The sequence below is a fragment of the Dipodomys spectabilis genome, unplaced genomic scaffold (assembly GCF_019054845.1).
Source record: "Dipodomys spectabilis isolate Male_0828 unplaced genomic scaffold, ASM1905484v1 ptg000373l, whole genome shotgun sequence".
Classification (NCBI taxonomy): Eukaryota; Metazoa; Chordata; class Mammalia; order Rodentia; family Heteromyidae; genus Dipodomys; species Dipodomys spectabilis.
In genome coordinates, this window is record NW_024871050.1 from 2,608,280 (window position 1) to 2,631,867 (window position 23,588).

Genomic DNA, 23,588 nt, shown 5'->3' on the forward strand with positions numbered 1-23,588 from the left:
TCTCGCTCTGTTTCTTTGCCATTCATATTCACAAGCACAACCTGGCTTCTCACCTGTTGTTTCAGGCTTTCAGATCCCGAAGGGCGGAAATACGAGAAGAGAACGAATCGGAAGGGACCGGGCGACGGTGGCCGAAGGTGGTCCTTCCCCACTGGACTGCCCCGCCCCTCCGGGAGCAGTGAGCCTGCGCAGTGCGCTGGTCTCCACGGCAGGGCCTCGGAGCCAAGACGAGGTTGAGTAGACTCGTTTTGAATTTTCTCCCCTCTGCTCCGGCGGACTTCCCTCCTCGCCTCGTGGGGCTCTCGGCGGCGATTGGGCTGGGGGAGCTGGAGGTTTGGCAGAGCTGCCTGTGCCGACATGCGGGACTCTCCCTCCCAACCCCCCTTTTCTCCCTCCCGCCTCTTCCCGTCACCTCCTGACCCGCGGGGGCCGGGAGCCGTCGGGGCTGGGAGCCGCCGGCCGCCCCCGGCCTCGTCGCCGCCGGAGCGGACGGCACCTCGCCTTCCGTGGGGCCTGTTCGGGGCCCTCCATGGCCGGGCCTTTGCCCCGGCCTGCCCCGGGGTAGGGCTCACGGAAGCCGGGCTGGCCGGCTAGAGGAGGAGGCTGAGTGTGTGTTGAGGGTTGCGGAGCCCGTGAACGCGCCACCACCTCCAGGAAGAACCTGGACCCCGGGCGGCGGCGCGCCCTGGGCGGCTCCGCGGCGCCTCGTCTTTGCGGGTCCTGGCCCCCCTTCTGAGCCGTTTTGTACTTCATGTTTAGAAGAGGAGAAATCGTCCTTCCCTACCTGCCTCTTTGCTTTTGGCTTTTTGTCTCGAAGTTACTCAAAGGCCGCCTGGGTCTCAGTGGGCCCGATAATTAATATTAGAGTGCAGTGTGGTCGGTTTCCTAAAGGAGGATGGATGGAGATAATAACTAGGTCCCAAAGGCACAGTTTAAGGCGTTCGCCCAAAGAAGCTCCAAGAGGGGGAGGGTCTTCAAGAGACAGCAGTTTAGAATCAGGGTGAACTGGATCGCAAAATGTACGGGCATAATAGTTGCAGGTGCAGATGAAGATACCTAAAGCTTATCTTTTTTAAATGTTTCTTAAAGATGTACTACAATGAATTGGATGCCTACTATTTAAGACATCTTTAGAAAAATTAGAAATGATTTTAACGATTGGAAACGAAAGAAAAATCTTAACAATGCCAACGAAAGCATTACTGTTTTCACGTTACTCAACTTGTAGAATGCATGCCTAGAACCAGACTGCCTGAGAACCTCTGCTACTTAACCTCTGGGCTACGCTTTCATCAACTGAAAATTAAATGCCACATAAGAAGCTCTTCATAAATGTTATTAGCATCGTAAATAGTTATCACAAGAAACTAGAATCTTTACCAACGTGAACAAGTAAGGGAGACTAGGAGGAATGAAATGAGAAAACTTCCGTCCTCAAAGTCCCAGAAAAGTCACTTATGGCCTCTTAAATATATCATTAAATGTAAGGATTTACATTTTAACTTTAGGGCGTCTGAAACTTGAACACCTTAATTGAATCCATATTTATGGATAACATTGGTTAAAATCGCTTTTGAAAATGTATTTGAAATTCTTATTTGAATTTTTATTTGAAATTTATCAAATTAAGAAACTACAGTATCTGGGTTGGGCACCAGTGGCTCATGCCTGCAGCCCTGTCTATTCAGGAGGCTGAGATCTGAGGATCTCCGTTCAAAGCCTAGCTACGCCAAATAACCAGAAAAAAGTCAGAAGTGGAGCTGTAGCTCAAGTGGTAGAGAGCCAGTCTTGAGTGGAAAAGCTATGGGACAGTGTCCAGGCCCTCAGTTCAAGCCTCAATATTGGCACCAAGAAAGGAATATATATATAATATGCAATACCTAATAGAGTCAATATAGGTTGATCTTAATTTGAATAGAAATATAGGTAGATGCAAAGCTTCCATATAGAGTCTGCTTAAGAAGATAAGACAGATTTGCAAAGCAAGTCTTGAATTAACTAAAATACATACAATATTTTACTTGAACTTGTGTGGACCTTTAAAGAAAAATTAGTAAAGTTTTTGTTTTACTGTGTGTGTAGGTACTGAAGCTTGAAATCAGGGCCTTATTCTTGGCTCTCACTCAAGGCTGACACTACCACTTGAGCCACACCTCCAGTTCCAGTTGGTCCTTGTTGAACACCTAGTGTCATGTTTTGTGTGCGTTCAACAGTGATTTATGTGACTTGTTTGATGTAGCCTTCATTGAGTACTTAGGATAAATAATGCTTTTACTTTTGAGTGGTTGTCATAAGTTTAGTTAGACTTTCTTGAAGGGACAGTAGTGGGATTGAACTCAGCCTCAGGCTTGTTAGTATTTTATCACTGGAGCCATGCCTTTCAGTCCTCTTGCTTTTAATTTATTTTTTTACATAGAGCGTACCACTTTCCCCCAGCTTGACCTCTAGCTCTTCCTCTATCACCTTTCAAGTGGCTGGAATTACAGCATATACCACTACTTCTGGCATAAATTTTTGGTTCTTTATCATTTCCTGTGGAAAATGTATCCTCATGAGTTTACATTCTTATCTGTAGACCCACAGTATGAATAATAGATTTATGTCTAATATGTATATATATGCATGTATGCATATATACTTCTGTGTGTAATGGCATAATAAATGGAGTCCTTTTTTTTCTTCTCCCTGGCCGCCTATCCATCTCCTCTTGGTTGGAAAGATTAAAAAACAGGGCTTTGTTCATGTTAGTCGAACTCTCAAGCACTCTTCCTTTAAACTTCCCTACCCCTCCATTTTTAAGATAATATATAATACAAGCTGGTTTTGAACTCACGATGCTCCTTCCTTCTCATCCTGGAGCTGGAATTAAAGGAATTAATATACCTGGCTGGTTATGTTTTGTTTTATTTTGTTTTTATGCCTCTACTTGGTTTTGAATCTGAACCTAAAGTACGAAAATTACACTAGATCTCCCTTGTCTACAATATTACTTTCCTCAGTTTTAGTTGTATGCTGCCAATATTACATGGAAAATTCCTGAGTTTCAAATTGTATGACTTTCTGAATAGCATAATCTCTTGCTCCACCCTGCCTTGGATATGAATCATCCTTCTGTGCTGAGAGGATATCCACTATTGGTACTTACTTGTTTGCTACTTGGTGGTGCTGTTCGTTATCAGATCAGTATCACATCACTTGTGTTCCTCTAACTTCAAGAGTAGCAATGCTGGCAATGCATTTATGACAAAGAGAAGCTGTAAAGTGCTTAAATGAAAAAGTAAAAGTTCTTAATGAAAGGAAAAGGATATATACTGAAGATAATACCAGATTGTAAGATCTACGGTACAATAAGCTGTTTTGAGAGAGCTTCAGATATATAGCTTTCAATGTAGAATTTGTCACAGTAGTTCTAACTTATTACTGTTTTTGTTTGTTTGTTTGTTTTGTTTTTTGTCTGTCTTGAGGTATAAAATCTGGATGTGGGTGCTGTCCCTGGGCTCCTTTTTGCTTGAGTCTAGCACTCTACCACTTGAGCCATAGAGCCACTTCTGGCTTTTTCTGCTGATTAATTGGAGATAAGAGTCTCACAGACTTTCCTGCCTGGGATAGCTTTGAACCATGATCCTCAGATCTCAGTCTCCTGAATAGTAAGATCACAGGAGTGAGCCACCAGTGCCTGGCTATTGCTGTTGTTTTTAACATGTTATTCTGCCTTGTTGATGAATTAAGCTTTATAATTGGCTTGTATGTGTAGTAAAAAGGACAGTATATCTGTTTCTGTACTGTCGATGGTTCCAGGCATCCACTTGGGGCTTAGACTCAAGGGTAAGGTACCATTGTACTGGACAGTTTTAATTTATCCATAAGCAATAAGATCACTGTGGGTTTATATGTCATCATTGTAGAAATGAAGTAATTTGTAAAGCTTTCAAAGAGCAGAGGTGAAAAGTATGTACATACAGAATAAGAAATGGTTAGAAACCGAGATTACAGAGCAGTTTCTAGGAAGGATTTGCAGGACATTCAACATAATCAGATGAAGAAAGAAATCTATAAAGTTATGAATAAATATAATTACTGTTGAACAAACTCATAGTTGCGGTATGATCCTTTACAGACATGGCAGTGAAGAAACGTACTCACCACTTTATGTATGTAACTGTAACTCCTCTGTACATCACCTTGACAATAAAATTAAAAATTTAAAAAAAAAAGAAATGACAGTGAATTCAGCTTGGACTTTCTTTTTCTCTGTGTTTACTGTTTCTATATGTAACAGTAAAAGCAACGAAGCACTAGTTTTACAGTTCCTTTTTAATCTTCATTTAAAAAACCTTCCCCCAACCCACCTGAATCTTCATTTTTTTTTTTTTTTTTAATTTTTTGGGTCCGGTCGTGGGGCCTGAACTCTGGGCCTGGGCGCTGTCCCTCAGCTCTTCAGCTCAAGGCTAGCGCTCTACCACTTGAGCCACAGCGCCACTTCCGGCTTTTTTCTTTTTGCTTATGTGGTGCTGAGGAATCGAACCCAGGGCCTCAGGCATGCAAGGCAAGCACTCTACCACTGAGCCACCTTCCCAGCCCTTCATTTTTTTTTATAAAGGATGAAACCTCCCTTTATAACATGATATAAAACATTCTAGACAGCGATTTGTCAGAAAAAAAGTGGTTAATTATTATTAACTATCTAGATTCTGTATATATTCTTTCTTTGTGTTCCTTTTTAACTAATTCTAAAGATTCTTGCTTAAGAATACATTTGTCAGTTGTAGGATCGGGGTTTGTAGGCATAGGGATGGAAGTTTTTATTTACAAGCTTCTTGTGGTTCCAAAAGATGCCCAACAAGAAAATATGCCTAATGAGGAGGAAAATGTTACTTTCTATAAATATTTTTGTTTCTGTGGTAGTTGTAGAATTTGAGTTGTAACAACAGTCCAAATACCTAATTTTAGAGAAGGAAACTGGCACATGATGATTAAGTAACCTACCTCGATAGTCTTTTCTTCTCTTAACTGAATTGATTGTTGATTCTGTCATGTGAGACTAGAAATAGCTGGTTTGTAATAAAACTAGCACAATGAAATAGTTTTATTTATGTGTGCAAATGTAAAATGTACATTTATATACCTTTTTGTTACAGATAAAATGCAACTGTGAAGATATAGTTACAGCTTTTGTGTTAATGAAACTGCAACAATTATTATGACTCAGTACCCTGAAGATGAAGAACTGCAATGAACAAAAAGGGCATTTATGGGGGTAATAGAATGTTGAGACCTGGGATTTAAACTTCAGCCATTACTTGAAGGTAACTTTTTAACGTTTTGATACTGTCACGCTATCTAGCCCCAGCTGGCCTCAGATTCTTGAGCCTTCTCTACCTCAGCCTCATGAGTGCTGGGATTGTTGGTATATAGCACGATGTTAGTTATTGAAATCTTAATTTTATTTCTCATTAACTGAAAGTAATAGCTTGATAAAAGGTAACTTGTCTACTACATATTAGTTTAAAAGTAAAATTATTTTTGTATATAGGTTCTTTGTTCTATTTATTGTTACCAGTGGAGAAGAACATTTTATACCTTGATGATATACTAATATTTTTATTCTTAACAACTTTATAGCATGTACTGACATTAAGGATAGATGGGGAAAATTGGGTATTTTAAGTATTTTGCAATTCTGAGGATTGAAGAAAGTAATGCAAATTGATAAAAGAAAAGAGGGATGAAGGAATAATACTTTTGCTACAAATTGTAGAAACTACTAAATAATATTTTTGTTCTATAGCCACAAAAGGCTATATTTCTATAACAACATCAAATTTTCTTTCTGTCAGAGGTGATTTATGGTTGGCAATCTCTCTCCATCAACATCCTTCCTACCCCTTTACTGGTTTACTGCCCTAGGATGTACATCCTGCTCTCTTCACTGTAGCCTCTAGCTTGGGACTGCTGAGTCCTTTATATGTCTTTTGCAAGTACTTTGTCCCAGTCTTGGCTGATATTCTCCTTCCTTTGATTTTGCCATTACAGAGAGCAGTCATTTTTTTAATTTTAGTGAAGTCTAGCTTATCAGTTAAATCTTTCATGGAATATAACTCTAGTATTTTGTTTGAAAACTCATTGTCAAAGGGCACAGTTTTCCTCGTATGTGGAAGTTAAATCTAAAATATATATGAAAACACATACAGCACTGAATGAATAGTTATACCATCAGACTGACCAAAGTATGGTGTAAGAAAGGGTGGATTGGGGCTGGGAAGGGGGCTCAGTAGTAGAGCGCTTGTCTTGCATGCATGAGGCCCTGGGTTTGATTCCTCAGCACCACACAAACAGAAAAAAGACAGAAGTGGTGCTGTGGCTCAAGTGGTAGAGCACTAGCCTTGAGCTAAAGAGTTGAGGGACAGTGCCCAGGCCTCAGAGTTCAAGCCCCACGACAGACCAAAAACAAAAAACAACAAAAAAAAAAAACAGAAGGGGTGGATATCCATGTTTTAGCACCTTTAGTCAATTAACAGACAGTTTGACAAAGTGAATACCAGGAAGCTGAAACATGTCTTATTGGAAAAGGTAAGGGTTAAAGGGAGGGAACAGAGTAAGGAAGGTAAATTTAGTCTTATACTCAATGTACATATGTACAGTAGAACTATAGGAAACTTGAGGACAGGGGGGGTTGGGATAGATGAGAGGGGAGGGTAATAGAAGGGGCAACTCTAGCTGGGCGCCAGTGACTCACACCTGTACTCCTAGCTACTCAGGAGGCTGAGATATGAGGATCACAGTTCAAGGGCAGCCTGGGCAGGAAAGTCCTTGAGACTCTTATCTCCAATAAACCACTAGAAAACTGGAAGTGGCGCTGTGGCTCAAGCAGTAGAGTACTTGTCTTGAGTTAAAGAGTGTAAGGACAGCGCCCAAGCCCAGAGTTCAAGCCACATGATGGACAAAAAAAAAAATTAAATAAGGAGCAAAACTGATCAAGATGCATTGCACACATAAATTGACATGTTGAATTGAAACCTGTTTGTACAAGTATTTAAAGATAGTCATTGCCATATCCAAGGTCATCTGGTTTTTCTCCTATAATATCCTCTAGTAATTTTACAATTTTGTATATTACACTTATATCTTTGATCCATTTTGAGTTAATTTTTTGAAATATATATTGTCTATCAAAGTTGACTTTGCTTCATGTCAGTGTTCATTTATTCTAGCAACGTTTGTTAAAAACAAACTACACTGTCATTTCTCCATTGAATTGCATTTGTTCCTTTATCAAAGATCAATTCATAATATATCTGTGGATCTGTGTCTAGGATCCATTTTCTAGATTTTATTGATTTGCTGACCTAATTTTTTTTTTTGTCATGGGGCTTGAACTCAGAGCCTGAGCACTATCTCCGATCTTTTTCCACTCAAAACTAGCACTCTAACACTTTGAGTTACAGCACCACTTTCAGTTTCCTGGTGGTTAATTGGAGATGAGTTTCATAGACTTTCCTGCCTGCACAGGCTTTGAACTGTCATCCTCACAGCTCAGCCTCCTGAGTAGCTAGGATTACAGGCATGAGTCACTGGAACCCAGCTGGACTAATCTTTTAAAATTATCACATTGTCATTATTAAATAGTCTAGTCTTAAAGTTCAGGTTGTGTTAGTCCTCTGGCATTGCTTTTAGTATTGTGCTAGCTATTCTGGATCTTTTTTATTTTATTTTATTTTATTTTAATTTTTTAAATTTTTTTGGGTCCGGTCGTGGGACCTAAACTCTGGGCCTGGGTACTGTCCCTCAGCTCTTCAGCTCAAGGCTAGTGCTCTACCACTTGAGCCACAGCGCCACTTCCGGCTTTTTTCTTTTTGCTTATTTGGTGCTGAGGAATGAAACCCAGGGCCTCAGGCATGTAAGGCAAGCGCTCTACCACTGAGCCACCTTCCCAGCCCCTATTCTGGATCTTTTATTTACATAAACTTTAGAATGATTTTTTAATATGTATAATATAAGGTATTTTGAATGGTATTAAGTTGGATCTGTAGATGGAGTTGGGAAGAAGTGACATCTTAATATTGAGTCTACCTATACATAGACTTCTCCATTTACTTAGGTATTTGATTTCTTTTATGAAAATTGTGGAGGTTTTTCCTTGATGGCTCTTCCTGTGTAAATTTTATTAGATTTTCTACCTAAGCAGTTTTTCCTCACTCTCCTCTCTCTCCCCTTCTCTGTGTATATGTTATGTAAATAGTGTTGTAATTTATTTATTTATTTGTCTTATGGGGCTTGAACTCTGGGCCTGGGTGCTGTCCCTAAGCTCTTCAGCTCAACACAAGCCCTCTACCACTTGAGTCATAGCACTACTTCCAGTTTTCTGGTGGTTAATTGGAGATAAGAGTATCATGGACTTTCCTGCCCAGGCTGGTTTTGAACCACAGTCCTCAGATCTTAGCCCCTTGAGTAGCTAGGATTACAGGCCTGAGCCACATCGTCTGGCTGGTGACAGATTTTTATAAAGTTCAGGGAAGAAGAAATAATTTCTCCTATTCTTATCCCTATGTCTGATGGAATTTCAAAGACTATTAACAGAAGTATAAATTAGATAGCCCTCTTGGTTGGTGTTTGTTTTTTGTTTTATTTTGTTTTGTTTTGTTTTGTTTGCCAGTCCTGAGTCTTGAACTCAGGACCTGGGCACTGTCCCTCAGCCTCTTTGTGCTCAAGGCTAGTGCTCTACCACTTGAGCCACAGTGCCACTTCTGGTTTCTGAGTAGTTTATTGAAGATAAGGGTCTCACAGATTTTCCTGCGTGGCTGGCTTTGAACTGTAATCCTCAGATCTCCTGAGTAGCTAGGATTACAGATGTGAACCACTGGTGCCTGGCACCCTTTTGTTTTTTTTTTAAGAGGTTATAAATGTCCATATATAGGGAAAAACATCTGGGACTTTTTTTTTTTCATTTTCTGTAGCTATATAGATGGTGATAGAAAGGCTAGGGTATAAGTTTCTATTCAGTTAGAAGATAGACCAGCATGGATTTTAGCTTCAAGTAACCATGCTTAGGAACCATTTATTTTCAAACTGTCAGAAGGACTGACACAAGAGACTCTATTTGGAATTTGGTAACTTCCTCTCTGATCTTAAGAATTTTTTCTGGAATTGTCTACCTCTGAACAATTTTCTTTTTCTGAAGCTATGCACTGATTCCTATATTGGAGTGGGGAGTAGCAGACTGATTAGGTGGGAGTCAGTGTCAATAAGACCTCTTTTGGCCAAACATAAGCAACATAGAGAGAGGTATAGAAAAAGTGACGCTTAGGCTTGGATTACTTGGAACCCATTTTTAAGTTTAATTTTGTTCATTTTGTATTTGATGTCCTAATATCTCAGGTTGTTATTGTTGGAAGTTGTACTTCTGCAGAATGTTAATAGACAGCAGTTACAAAGTTTTATAAGGAAAATACAAAACAAAACCAACAAAAGCAAATACTTAAACTCAAATTCATTTGAGAAATAAGTCCTTATAAGAGCCCAATTGCAAATGTTTCAGAAAAGGTTTAAAACTGAGCTAGGTGTTGGTGACTCACAACTATAATCCCAGCTACTCAGAAGGCTGATACCTGAGGATCAAGGTTCAAAGCCAGCCTAAGCTTGAAAGTCTGTAAGACTCTTATCTCCATTTAGCCATTAGGTAAGCCAGAAGTGGAGCTGTGCTCTAGTGGTAGACTGCTAGCCTTGAGCAAAAAAGGTTAAAGGATAACACTCAGGCCTTGAGTTTTAAGCTCAAGGACTGGCTCAGAAAACAACAAAAAAACACCACAGCCAAGTACCTGTAATACTAGTGACTCAGGAGGCTGAGATCTATCACTGTTGGAAGTGGGCAAAAAAGTCCAAAGTCATGAAGCTCTTGTCTTTAATTAATCACACACAAAAAAGCAGGAAGTAGAGCTGTGACTCAAGAGGTAGAGAACTAACCTTGAACAAGCAAAGCTGAGGAACAGCACCCCGGCCCTGATTTAAAGCCCTAAAGAACTGATTACAAATGATTTAGAATAAGTGTGGTTAAAATTTAGAAAAAACAGTTTAACAATTGCTAAACAGTCTAGTTATTTTATTTGTCTATAGAATTTTAGGATAAAAATTATGTGACCAAGCCGGGTGCCAGTGGCTCACACCTGCAATCCTAGCTACTCAGAAGGCTGAGATCTGAGGATTGTGGCTCAAAGCCAGCGTGGGCAAGAAAAGCTGTGATCCTCTTATCGCCAGTAAACCGCCAGAAAACCGGAAGTGGCACTGTGGCTTAAGTGGTAGAGTGCTAGCCTTGAGCTGAAGAGCTGAGGGACAGTGCCTAGGCCCAAAGTTCAAGCCCCACGACTGACAATAATTATAATAATAATAAATTAAAAAAACAAAAACTATGTTACCACTATCAAGCTTTAAAGCTTGCTATTTATACAGGCAGTCATCTTTTCTTTTTTTTTCTTTATTGAGATTAAGTGATTACATAAATTTCACAAAATTCATACTTTTGTGGGATAGTGATACTTAGTTAAAGTTACAAATACATGAGGCACATTGTCATTGTCTGTAAACCTTATAGTCTCTACAAACTTTGACACTACAGCTATTTTTTCCAAATCAGGTGATAATGTACATTTCTTTCCTTTTGCTTCGTGTAAGCTATTCCCTCTTTCTCTCTCATTCCCTCCCTCCCATTGCTGCCGTTGAGTTGCTTAGTTCACTTTCATCAATGTCCAGTGCAGTTGATGGGCCCCTCTGCTGTATTTTTTCCTGTTTCCCTCTGATTCTGTGCCTTTCTATCTTCTCTCAAATATGCACATGTATATTCAGTATATGAGGTCAAGGACGTGGAGTCATCTAGAAATGATACGACAAATTAAGAAGAGGTCCTTGCTTCCTTGCTTGCTTCCTTGCTTGCTTGCTTGCTTGCTTCCTTCCTTCCTTCCTTCTTTCCTTCCTTCCTTTCTTTTCTTTCCTTCCTTCTTTCTGTCGGTCATGAGGCTTGGATCTGGTCCTGTGTGCTGTCCTTGAGCTCTTCAGCTCAAGGCTAGCGCTCTAACACTTGAGCTGTGGGGCTACTTCTGGCTTTCTGAGTGATTTATTGGAGATAAGAGTCTCATGGACTTTTGTGCCCGGGCTGGCTTTGAACCGAGATCCTCAGATCTCAGCCTCCTGAGTAGCTAGGATTACAGGCATGAACCACTGCCCTGCTCTTTTGTGTCTTGAGTCCTGTTTACTTTGTCATATCTCCTTGCATTTGAGTTTTGACATCTACGAATCAGGGAGATCATCTTTGTCATCTTTTCAAGCCCAAGGTTATACAGATTTTCTCCTGTGTTTCCTTCTAGAAATTTTATGGTTATATTTATAGTCTCTGATCCATTTTAAGTTTCCTTTTATATGTTCCTGAGCTTTCTTGCTTAAGGCTAGTACTCTACTACTTTGAGCCACAGCTCGACTTCTGTTTTCTGGTGGTTAATTGGGAATGAGTCTCTTAGACTTTCCTGCCTGGGCAGGCTTCAAACTGTTATCCTCAGATCTCAGCCTCCTGAATAGCTAGGATTACAGGAATGAGCCACTGGCACCCAGCTTGTTTTGACTATTTTAACCTTTGCATTTCCATATAAAATTTACATTTTTTTCTTTTTTCTGTGTTGCGGATTGAAGTTAGGGCATTAACCATGCTAGGTAGACCCTTTACCACTAAGCTACATTTCCATATGAATTTTAGAATCATATTTTTGAAATAAAAAAAAAAGTCTTGCAGGGCACCGGTGGCCCACACCTATAATCCTAGCTACTCAGGAGGCTGAGGTCTGAGAATTGCTGTTTGAAGCCAGCCTAGGCAGGAAAGTCCCTGAGACACTCCAGTCAACCACTAGAAAACTGGAAGTGGCGCTGTGGCTCAAGGTAGTAGAGTGGTAGCCTTAAGTGAAAATGCTCAGGGGCAGCACTCAGGTTGAGTTTAAGCTCCATGACCATCCACCAAAAAAAAAAAAAAAAAGAAAAGAAAAGAAAAAGAAAGTTCTTCTGTATTTCTGCGGTAATCTAGGTTTTTGTTGTTGTCATTTTTTTTTTCTATTTCTGGGGCTTGCACTCAGGGCCTGGGCACTGTCCTTGAGTGTCCTTTCCTCAAGGCTAGCACTCTACCACTTGAGCCACAGGACCACTTCCGGCTTTTTCTGTTTTTTTTTTTTTTTTTTTTTTAAGGAAAAAAAACATTTTTATTATCAAATAAACATAAATCAGAATGCATCACAGGCAACCCACTAAGAGATTGAAAAGACAGAAAGGAATCCTACTCCTTTGTTCCAACAAACAGAAACAACCCAAACATGCATATTTTCTAGATAAACACTAATTAACAAAAGGACCTGAAGAATCAGGTCATTGTAACTTTATCATGGAAGTGGGGGAGACCACCTGTGTTAACAAACTGGCTTTTCCTTGGAGAGACAAAGTTCTCAGAGTTTGATGAGAACCATTTGTTTCAACTATTAGAGCACTGTGAGCTTTTCCTCTCCCATGGGAACTAGAAGATGAGGAAGATATCCCTAGATGGCTACCAAACAAAAAAGATAGCACCTAATACTTAGCTGAGACTAACAGATGCCAATTACCATGGTAAGATTTCCAAACATCTGAAGAGTCAGAGAAATGCATTTCTTAAAAGGAGGGAAAAAGATAACCGGCTTTTTCTGTTTATGTGGTACTAAGGAATTGAACCCAGGGCTTCATGCATGCTAGACAAGCACTCTAACACTAAGCCACATTCCCAGTCTGGTGTTCTTTGTTGTTATTTTTTATAATCCTCAAAAAAAACAATGGTTTTATATAAAAGGTCTTGTATTAGACAGGAATTTAAACATACACAATTCTCTTAAACTATACTTCCTTTCATTAATATACTTAATATTGAATTTTATCAAATTAAATTTTTTGCGTGTACTGGGGCTCAAACTCAAGACCTGAGTGCTGTCTATGAGCTTTATCACTCAGGGCTAGTGCTCTACCAGTTGAGCCACAGCTCCACATCCGGTTTTTTAGTGGCTAATCAAGGCAAGAGTTTCACAGACTTTCTTGTCTGGGCTGGCTTCAAACCTTGGTTCTCAAATCTCAGCTTCCTGCGCAGCTAGGGTTATAGCCTTAAGCCACTGGCACCTGGCTTATCAAATGAATTTTAACTTTAGCTTTTGAAGCTTTTGTTGCTTTAACAACTAATGTGTTAGTAATTACATTAGTGATTCTAGAGTGCACATTTCACCACATTTTTCTACTCTAAAGTTAATATATTTCATAAATAGTGTGTTCTTTATAATCTCTCTTCCCCAAACAGCTGGTGCAGCAATGTCAGTGTCTTTGCCCATAACAATAAAAGCACCAGTATCAAACCATTTTCCCCTAGTACTGGGGATTGAACCCTGAGACTTACATGTGCTAGATAAGTGCTGTACCACTGAGCTACATTTGTAGCCCATGTTTTATTTCCTGTTTTTTGCAGTACCAGAGTTTGAACTCTGGGTTACTAGACAGGTGCTCTTCTTTTAGGCTATTCTCTGGGTTACTAGCAGGTTAGACAGGTGCTCTACCTTTGAGCTACTCCTTTAATTCTTTTTATGTATTTTTTTTTTTTTTTTTGTCTGTTGAACTCGGGGCTTGAACTCTGGGCCTGGGTGCTGTCCCTCAGCTCTTCAGCTAAAGGCAGGCACTCTAGCACTTGAGCCACAGTGCCACTTCTGGTTTTCTGGTGGCTGATTGGAGATAAGAGTCTCACGGGCATTCCTGCCCAGGGTTGGCTTTAAACTGCAGTCCTCATATCTCAGCTTCCTGAGTAGCTAGGTAGGATTACAGGCATGAGCCACCAGCACTCCAGCTGTGGTGTTTTGATTTTTGTTGTTGTTTATTTTTTTCCTGGAATTTAAATTCTGGGCCTAGGTGCTGTCCATGAGTTTCTTTTGCTCAAGGTGAGTGCTCTGCCACTTGAGCCACAATGCAACTTCTGGCTTTTTTTTTTTTTTTTGAATCGTTTATTGGAGATAAGAGTCACAAAGAGTTTGCTGCCTAGGATGGCTTCGAACCATGATCCTCAGATCTCAGCCTCCTGAGTAGCTAGGAGCCACCAGTGCCCAGCTATACTGTTATTTTTGAGATAGGGCCTTTCTTTTTGCCCAGGACAAGGATCCTTATATTTTATACTTACTACCATAGCTGAGATGACAGGCATGTGCCACTATACCCAGTTTTTTTTTTTGTTAAGATGGAATCTCACAAATTCTTTTTCTTTGGAACCGTGATCTCAGTTTCTCACAAAGGTTGGATGATAGAAATGTGATAATATTCCAGGCTACCAGTTGAGAAAGGGGTCTTATAAACTTTTTCTTGGGCTGGCCTCAAATTGTAATCTTCCTAATCTCAGCCTCAAGCAACTAGAAATAAGGGTGAGCCTCTGTGTCTAACTGAATAAGGAGAATTTCATTGTTGCAGCCTTTGATTTTTAAAGACAGAATCTTGTTACATAGCTTGAACTTGCTTTGAAGCTCAGGCTAGCCTCAAACTTGGATCCTCCTATGTATTCTTCCTTAGTGCTGGGATTATTGATATGAACTACAACACCTGGTGCTCTAAATTTGGAAAGTAAATGTTTCCACTTAGAGACATTGGGGGAACACTCTTTTATCCATTGAAATCTAATGGCCATGGGAAAGAGTTTTGGATGGAAGAGGGCAGATTTCAGCCATATTTTACAACACATCTATACCTCTGCAAATTAGAATTTTTCAATATAGTTGCATAAACCATTGTAAGATCCTAGATTTTATGTAAATATTACACCTGTTGCCACCTATGTTTTTTTTTTCTTTTAGAGAGAGAGATAAAATGGACATTAGTAGCTGAGTAAAAGTGATTCTAAGAAATCACTTAAAATGAAGTGATAAGTTAATAGATGTATTTGGTTTTTTTTATATGTGTATAAGAGTTTCATACAATAAAACTTTTTTAAACTTAAGAGTCTTTCAAAAAGTATGAAATAAAACTCCAAATAATAAGAAAGCAAATATCATTGTTCCTCATTGTTTTTCTTTCTTAGTTGCACATAATATAATAGTGCATTTTAGTTTTTATGCAACATAGCACTTTTTACTATACAGTGCTAGATTTTGTTCACTAAGATTGTATTTAGAGTTTTTTGATTTATATGTTATTGACAGTTTCAAGACAGATTTTGTTTCTATTCAGGTATGGTGAAACCAACAGATGCGGAGAAGATTGCCATTGAAAAAATAGTTTTTTACTCACAATTCTCAAGAAGAAGGGTCATGTTATATACCACAAAGACTCACACAAAACAACACCAAGGTTGGTAGTAGATAGAGAGGGGAAAGAAACTTCATTGTGGGTTTTAAGAGAAAGAATGGATAATACTTCATAAGTAGGTTTAGGAATGATTAGTCTGAACAATTTATTTGGTCTTTGGGTATACTGACTGGTTCCTGGCCCTAGGATTATAGTTCTGGAGAAAGAGTGTTCCAGAGGATGATAGTCTAATAAAGAAGGTAGTTGAGTGAGCAGCCTGGTATTTGAATTTGTTTTAGAAAAGGAGTTATTTCACAAGAATGCTATCTCTAGAATTGGTTAATCCAGTTCCTTCCCTGGTCAGCAAGGCTGAAGGTATCAGAGGATCAAATAAAAAAAAAAAAAAAAAAAAAAACTAGAAAAACACAGTTAATATAGTGAAGTTAGCTGTAGGTTTTCTTTCTTACTCTATCAATTTTGTGTCTAGATAAGTTATTCTCATACCATCAGTTGAGATAACTCCTCTTTATACCATAAAAGCATATGTAGTGTTGTAAATATTTGTAGTGTCTTCACTTGTTTTGTTTTTTTTTCTTTTTTGGGGAAGTCCGGTCGTGGGGCCTGAACTCTGGGCTTGGGCACTGTCCCTCAGCTCTTCAGCTCAAGGCTAGCACTCTACCACTTGAGCCACAGCGCCACTTCCGGCTTTTTTCTTTTTGCTTATGTGGTGCTGAGGAATCGAACCCAGGGCCTGATGCATGCAAGGCAAGCGCTCTACCACTGAGCCACCTTCCCAGCCCTTCACTTGTTATTTTTTGTGGTAGATTTTATTCAACTTATGTATGTCTGTATATGCCTATTCAGGCAGTATGACTTAGTTTTTTAGAGAATAGTTTGTTTGTTTATTTGTTGGTCATGGAGCTTGAACTCAGGGCCTGAGCATTGTCCCTGAGTTCTTCAGTTCAAGGCGACTGTTCTACCACTTGAGACACAGCACCACTTCCAGTTTTCTGGTGGTTTATTGGAGATAAGAGTCTCATGGACTTTCCTGCCTGGGCTGGCTTTGAATTGCAGTCCTCAGATTTCAGTCTCCTGAGTATCTAGGATTACAGGTGTGAGTCACCAGCGTCCAGTTTAGAGAATAGTTTGTAGAACTTTGTTCATGATAACCTTGTTATATCTACTTTTGTAGTTAGTCCCTTTTATTCCTCAAGTACTTATTTGTGCTCTTCTTTTCACAATCTTGCACAAGTGTTACTGCTATATCTACATGCAGACATTTCCACTACCCTGAAATTTGACATTCCCTAACTGCTTTTTCTATGTATGGATTTACTAATTTTAAATATTTTATATAAATTGAATGATATGTGGCCTTTGTGTCTAGCTCCTATCACTTAGCATGTTTTTGAGTCTCATCCATGTTGTTGCATGTATCAATAATTTATTTCTTTTGATAGCTAAATAATATTCCATTGTATGGATAACAAATCAATTCATTTATTTATTTATTTTTCAGCACTGGAGATTGAACCCTCTACTGCAAGTCCTCTACTACTAGGTACCCCCAGCTCTGTTCTCATGATTAATGTAGCTTTTTTTTTTTTTTTTTCCCGCTAGTCCTGGGGCTTAAACTCAGGGCTTGGGCACTGTTCCTGAGATTCTTTTACTCAAGGGTAACTCTACCACTTGAGCCACAGTGCCACTTCTGTCTTTTTCTATTTTTGTGGTATTGAGGAATCAAACCCAGGGCTACATGCATGCTAGGCAAAGCACTCTATCACTAAGTCACATTTCCAGGATTGTAGTTTTATTGTAAGTTTTGAAATATGGAAGTATGAGTTCTCTACCTCTTTTGGATTATTTGATTATTCTGAGTTTGTTGGAATTCCATATGAATTTTAGGATTGGCTTTTTTTATTATACAGAAGGCCATGGGATTATGATAGGGATGGCATTTGATACATATCTTAATTTTAGTAGTGTCATTACCATAAAACTGTCTTATAGTATCTGAGCACAGTATATTTTCCCATTTATTTCAGTTGTCCTTTTTTTTGCGGGGGGGGGGGGGGGGGGGGGATGTTGGTTATAAGGCTTGAACTCAAGTGCTTAGGCGTTGTCCCTGAACTCTTGTTCAAGGCTAGCACTCTGCCACTTTGAGCCACAGCACAACTTTCAGTTCTCTAGTGGTTAATTGGAGATAACAATCTCACAGACTTTCCTGCCCCGGCTGGTTTTGAACTGAGATCCTCAGATTTTAGCCACCTGAGTAACTAGGATTACAGATGTGAGCCACCACTACCCAGCTGTTAAGTCTTTTTACTTTATAGAAGTATACAAGTATTTTACTTCCATGTTGAAATTTATTTCTAAGTATTTTAGTCTTGCTAATGATTTCTATTAGCTTTTACTCTTTTTGATGGGGGGAGTGTGCATGGAAATTGGTTGGTAATCTTTGATTTTGTTAAATCCTGTCTCAGAGCCCAACCATCAAATAAATTTTTTGGTTTTAGGTCAGCTTCATTTTCTACAGTAACTAATCTGCCATATTGCCATTAGTAGAAGTTTTTTTAATTTTATTTATTTGTATTTATTTTTATTTTTCTCTTAGGAAAATTTTTTACTCTCAAATGTTATATATGTATGTAGATAAATATAATATAGATAAATGTATAAATGTATAGCATAGATGTATAGCATATACAACATATAACATAGATACGTTATATCGTCTCTCTGTCGTTTGTCTATCTATCTAAATTCAACAAAAAGACCAGAGTTACAAAACAAAATTGCCCTAAAAGTTAAATAACTACAGATTACTGGGCCCAAGTCATTCAGAGATATATATCTTTTTTCCCCCCAGCTTTTCAAGTGAAATATTAAGTGTTAGAAATATACATTAATCATATGAATTGTATGTAATAGTTCCTCCTTATCCTCAGCTTTACATTTTGTGGTTTCAGTTACCTATGGTCAACCATAGTCTGAAATATGAAAGAAAAAAACTCAAGAAATAATTTGAGTCATAGATAATTTTATGAAAAAGTATTGTCATAATTCTATTTTTGTTGTTGTTGTTGTTTGGTGATGGGGCTTGAACTCAGGACCTGGGCACTGTCCCTGAGCTTTTTTGCTCAAGGCTAGTGCTCTACCACTTTGAACCACAGCATTACTTCCAGTTTTTTGGTAATTAATTGGAGATGAGAGTCTCATGGACTTTCCTGCCTGGACAGCCTTTGAACTGTAATCCTGAGATCTCATTCTCCTGAATAGCTAGGATTAACAGGCATGAGCCACTGGTGCCTGGCTCTTAATTCTATTTTATTATTATTATTTTTTTTTTTTTGGGTCTGGTCGTGGGCCTGAACTCTGGGCCTGGGCACTGCCCTCAGCTCTGCAGCTCAAGGCTAGCGCTCTACCACTTGAGCCACAGCTCCACTTCCGGCTTTTTTCTTTTTGCTTATGTGGTGCTGAGGAATCGAACCCAGGGCCTCATGCATGCAAGGCAAGCGCTCTACCACTGAGCCATCTTCCCAGCCCTCTATTTTATTATTAATCATCATTGTTAATCTCTTATTATAGCTATCTCAATCCTTGAACTTTTTTCCTTGAACTTACTAGTCAAGAGTTCTTAATGAACAAAAACATTGTAGTTGGATGTTGGTGGTTCACACATGTCATCCTATGCTCATAAGGCTGAGATCTGAGGACTAAGGTTTGGAGCCAGCAGACAACTCCAAGAGACTCTATCTCCAGTTACCCAGCAATAAATCGGAAGCAGAGGTATGGTTCAAGTGCCTGTCTTCCGTGAAAAAGTTAAGCAAGGCCCTGAGTTCAAGCATTTCCCCCCCAATAAATCGCCTTTATTTGCATTAAATTATTGTATGGTGAGTAATTTAGAATTATTTGAATGTGTGTAATCACATAAATGCAAATTTTTAAAAATCCACTTTTTTTTTTGTCGGTTGTGGGGCTTGAACTCTGGGCTTGGGCACTGTCCCTGTGCTTTTCAGCTCAAGGCAAGCGCTGTACTGCTTGAGCCACAGCGCCACTTCTGGTTTTCAGGAAAGTCTAACAGACTTTCCTGCCCGGGCTGGCTTTGAACCACAATCCTCAGATCTCAGCCTCCTGAGTAGCTAGGATTACAGGTGTGAGCCATCGGCACCCAGAAAAATCCACATTTTTATCAGCATATATTATTAGTTGTATAAGGAGGTTTCATTGTAATATTTTATCCAAGCATACAATGTTCCCTGATTAAATTTGCCTCTAATACCACTCCTCATCCTCTTTCCCCACTTCTTAAAACAGTTTCAACAGGTTGTATTATATTTTGACCATATTAACCCTCCTTTACCCTCTCCATTTGTTTTCCTCTTTCCCACTGGTAAAAACCTCCAATAAACCCTATTTTAGATTCCTGTAATTCATTACTTTAGTGTATATTATATGAAGAAATTTTATTGTGGTATTTCACATATGCATATATTATACTGTAATCAGATGAAGTCCCTCTATTACTCTGTCCTCATTCCCCCTATGCCATCTTCATACATAGCCACAGATATTTTTGATATTATTCAACCCCCGTAATTCTCCTTCCTTCTCCCTCAACCTTTTCACTCCCTTAAGCAAGTCCACAGTTATGAATATGTTTGGTATGCATGTGTTTGTCTAGTGTATACATATATACTTTGTCCTTCTGAACCAGGCTTACTTCACTTAACATGATGATCTTCACTTCTACCTATTTTCCTGAAAATGACATTATTTGTTCTTTATGGCTGAATAAAACTCCACTGTGTATGTATGTATATATACCCATGGTGTATACATTATATCTATTTTCCTGAAAATGACATGATTTTGTTCTTTATGACTGAATAAAACTCCAATATGTATGTATACATACACATGGTATATACATTATATGTACATAACACATACCCATTTATCATCTTTAGAGCATCTAGATTGCTTCCATAACTGGCTATTTTGAATAGTGCTTTATTAATTTAATAATAAATGGGTTTATAGGTGTCTCTTTTATATCTTGACATATAGTTCTTCTGATATATGCCCAAGAATGGATCATATGGTAGTTCTATTCTGTTTTTAATTTTGTTTTTCATTTCTTTTTGTGTGTATATGTGTGTATGTTGGTCCTGCGGCTTGAATTCAGGGTCTGAGCTCTTATGCTCCAGTCTAGCACCCTACCACTTGAGCCACAGCTCCACTTTAGGCTCTTTAGTGGTTAATTGAAGGTAAGCATCTCAAGGACTTTCCTGCCTGGGCTGGCTTCAAACCTGGATCTTCAAATCACAGCCTCCTGAGCAGCTAGAATTACAGGCATAAGCCAACAGTGTCTGGCTTGTTTTTAGTTGTTTTTTTAGTAACCTCATATGTTTTCCATAGTTATTTTACTAACATTTCTATCAGTAGTATTTAAAGATATCTACCCTCTTTCCTTGTCCCACAGGCATCCTTACCAGCATTTGTTGTGTATGTTCTTGATGCTAACCATTATAACTGGAATGAGATGAATGAAATCTTATCTTTTGATTTTCATTTCCTTTTGTCCAGGGATGCAAGCCTTTATTCACATATTTATTGGCCTCACAGAAGCAATTTTAATGAGCTAATATAGGGATGTATGATAGAATGAGACAGCTACACAATCCTAATCTTTTATCTGCTTTGAATGTACTTTGCAACATTAATAAAAATATTAATTTTCTTATCTTTTCATGTCATAAGTTTGATTAGTAAATTAAGTTTAATTAGTAGATAATTTTACCATAAGTTGTTTAAGGTTCTATAGTAGAGAAGATAAATTATTCGTTTAGGAAAACATTCAGTAAAAATGTTACATGCTTTAGTTGATCAGATATTTAAACTCTTTCAGTCATTAGCTAATAGGAGAAAATGGAATTGTGTATGAAGCCAGCATGGAGCAGTGTAATAGTTCATTAAGAGTCAGAGGTAATGATGGTGAAGAGTCAAAAACAGAAACTCAGGAATTTGAGGGATTCAGATGGGAACATTTTCCATTCTCAGCCAAAACAGCATACATTTAACCAATTTTCATATTTGAAAACTAGTTATTCAATGATTCAAGAATTTTGATAATGTTGGGTGTGGTGGCACATGCCTGTTTTCTCTGCACTCTCCAGCCTGAGGCAGGAGGATCGTGAGTTCAAGGCCAGACTGTCTCAAAAATTAAAAGAATTTTAGGTGAGGTGCCAATGGCTCACGCCTGTAATACAAACTACTTAGGGACCTGGAAAGTAATACTTATATGCATTAAAATTTATATGCAAAGAAAATCTATGTTGAAATGTACTTCATCATTTCAGGATGTACTCTGTTATACAACTTTATCTTAATAAAATTGAGATGATAAAATATGAAATAAATAGTTTCAGCCTGGCACTGGTGGCTTGGACATGGAATCCTTGCTGCTTGGAAAACTGTGAATTGGAAGATCACAGTTCAAGGCTGGCCCAGGCAATAAAGTTCTCAGGATTCCCACTCAACTCATATCTGGACAGCAATCATCAGTCATCCCAAACTGGGAGGCTGAGATTAAGATTATGGGGCCAGGCCAGCCTAGGCATAAAAGTCTATAAGACTCATCTCTAGAAAAAGCTGAATGTAGATGTGTGTCTATAATCCAAGCTACCATGGGAAGCATAAATTTAAGCCTATTGTGTCTTTAGATTCATGCCAGAAAGGAAGCAAGACCCTATCTTAAAAAAATAACCAGTGAAAAACAAGAGCCAGAGGTATGGCTCAGCAGTATATCAGCTTGACAAGTTTCAGGCACTGAATTCAGTCCTCAGTACTGCTCCTACCTCCACATCAATAATTTCACCTAACAAATGCTTTGAATAGGCTGGTATGTAGCTTAGTGGTAAAGTGTTTGTCTGCCATGCACAAAGTCCTGGGTTCAAATGCTAGCATGGAAAAAAAATTCATATACTTTGTATGAATAGATGACTCTTCCAGAAGTAAAATGAGCAATTAACTAGAAAATAAATATGTCCCTGTTTTATTATATATAGCCTTTTTAAAAAATAGTGACTGTATATTATAAAGAGACTGAGTGATTTTTTTTTTTCTTTTCCAAAAGCGTCTAACCTGTATGGAATCTGAGGCTTCTTCCTTTGAACAAAATGATTCTCCTACAGTTGTGCCTATTACTACTCCTGAAGCAAATGATTCACTCATATCACAGAATATACCAAGGCCCCTGACTCAGACAATTGCTCAGACTGCTGAGCAATTCCATCTAGTGGACCAAAATGGACAACCTATTCAATATGAACTTCAATCACTGGAAGATTCTAATACACAAATGGTGGGCATATTTTTATAAATGACCCTTATACTACTTAGCAAAACGTGTCAGTCTTACTAGATGAACTTTCTCTCTTGACACTATTGACCTATATTGTGTTGGCAGTGCTGTTCATTTTTATATAATGATTTAAGACTATTTCCTTTTAGGATTACAAATAGTAATCCTAGTAATCCTTCTTAGCCACTTATGTCTAAGCACACTGGTGCTTTGAAATAAGTTGGAAACGTAATAAAATTTGTAACTAGTGCTGAAGTGCCAATGTTTACATGTAACTTACATATTTTAATATATATTTGGTTATATTCTTAATATATATATATTTGTTTCAACTTAAGGTTATTTATCAGCTATATGCTAGTAATGTCTATTAAAAAGAAAACATGGTGATAACATGGACATACTGGGAATTAAGTAAACCTTTTGTGATTTTTTTGGGGGGGGGGCCTTGAACTTAGGGCCTGGGCACTGTCCCTGAGCTTTTTCTCTCAAGGCTAGCACTAACTTTGAGCCATAGCTCTATTTCTGCTTTTTCCGGTGATTAATTGAAGATAAGAGTCTCGCAACTTTTCTGTCTCGAGTGGCTTTGAACAGTGATCTTCAGACCTCAGCTTCCTGATTAGCTAGGATTATAGGTGTGAGCCACCAGCACCCAGGCCCCTTCCATGATCTTAATAGGTAGATAAAGATGCATCTCCTGTGAAACAGAAAAGAATGCAAATTTAAACTGTTAGCTAAGAGTATTTTCAGGCCAGTTTGTCATGCAGTGACCTTGTCTCAAAAACAAAATAAAGTCAATATTAACTCTTGCTTCTCAGATCCAGAAGGTTTTTTGTGTTTTAGTTTTGCCTTATTATTTTTGGTTAAGTAATATTGAATATTAGGAGGCATTGCAGAGAAGTGGCTAAGAGAAGTCAGATTG

The 23,588-nt window shown here is 38.6% G+C and overlaps 1 protein-coding gene across 5 annotated transcripts in view; it reads left to right on the top strand.

Moving 5' to 3' along the window:
- Positions 1–171: 171 nt before the first annotated feature.
- Carf (calcium responsive transcription factor) overlaps positions 172–23,588 on the top strand; it is a 69,144-nt gene continuing 45,727 nt past the window's right edge. For 2 of the 5 annotated variants that reach the window (XR_006145302.1, XM_042667013.1), the window contains exons 1-5: positions 1,397–1,483; positions 5,139–5,306; positions 15,244–15,363; positions 16,820–16,861; positions 22,439–22,666. Coding sequence is in view for 4 of the 5 variants with exons in the window: in XM_042667013.1 (XP_042522947.1) it covers positions 22,451–22,666 (216 nt within the window). In the remaining variant the exon portion in view is untranslated. Of the gene's footprint in view, positions 233–1,396; positions 1,484–5,138; positions 5,307–15,243; positions 15,364–16,819; positions 16,862–22,438; positions 22,667–23,588 lie in introns of those variants that run through there. The other 3 variants (XM_042667014.1, XM_042667015.1, XM_042667016.1) reach the window with 3 other exon arrangements.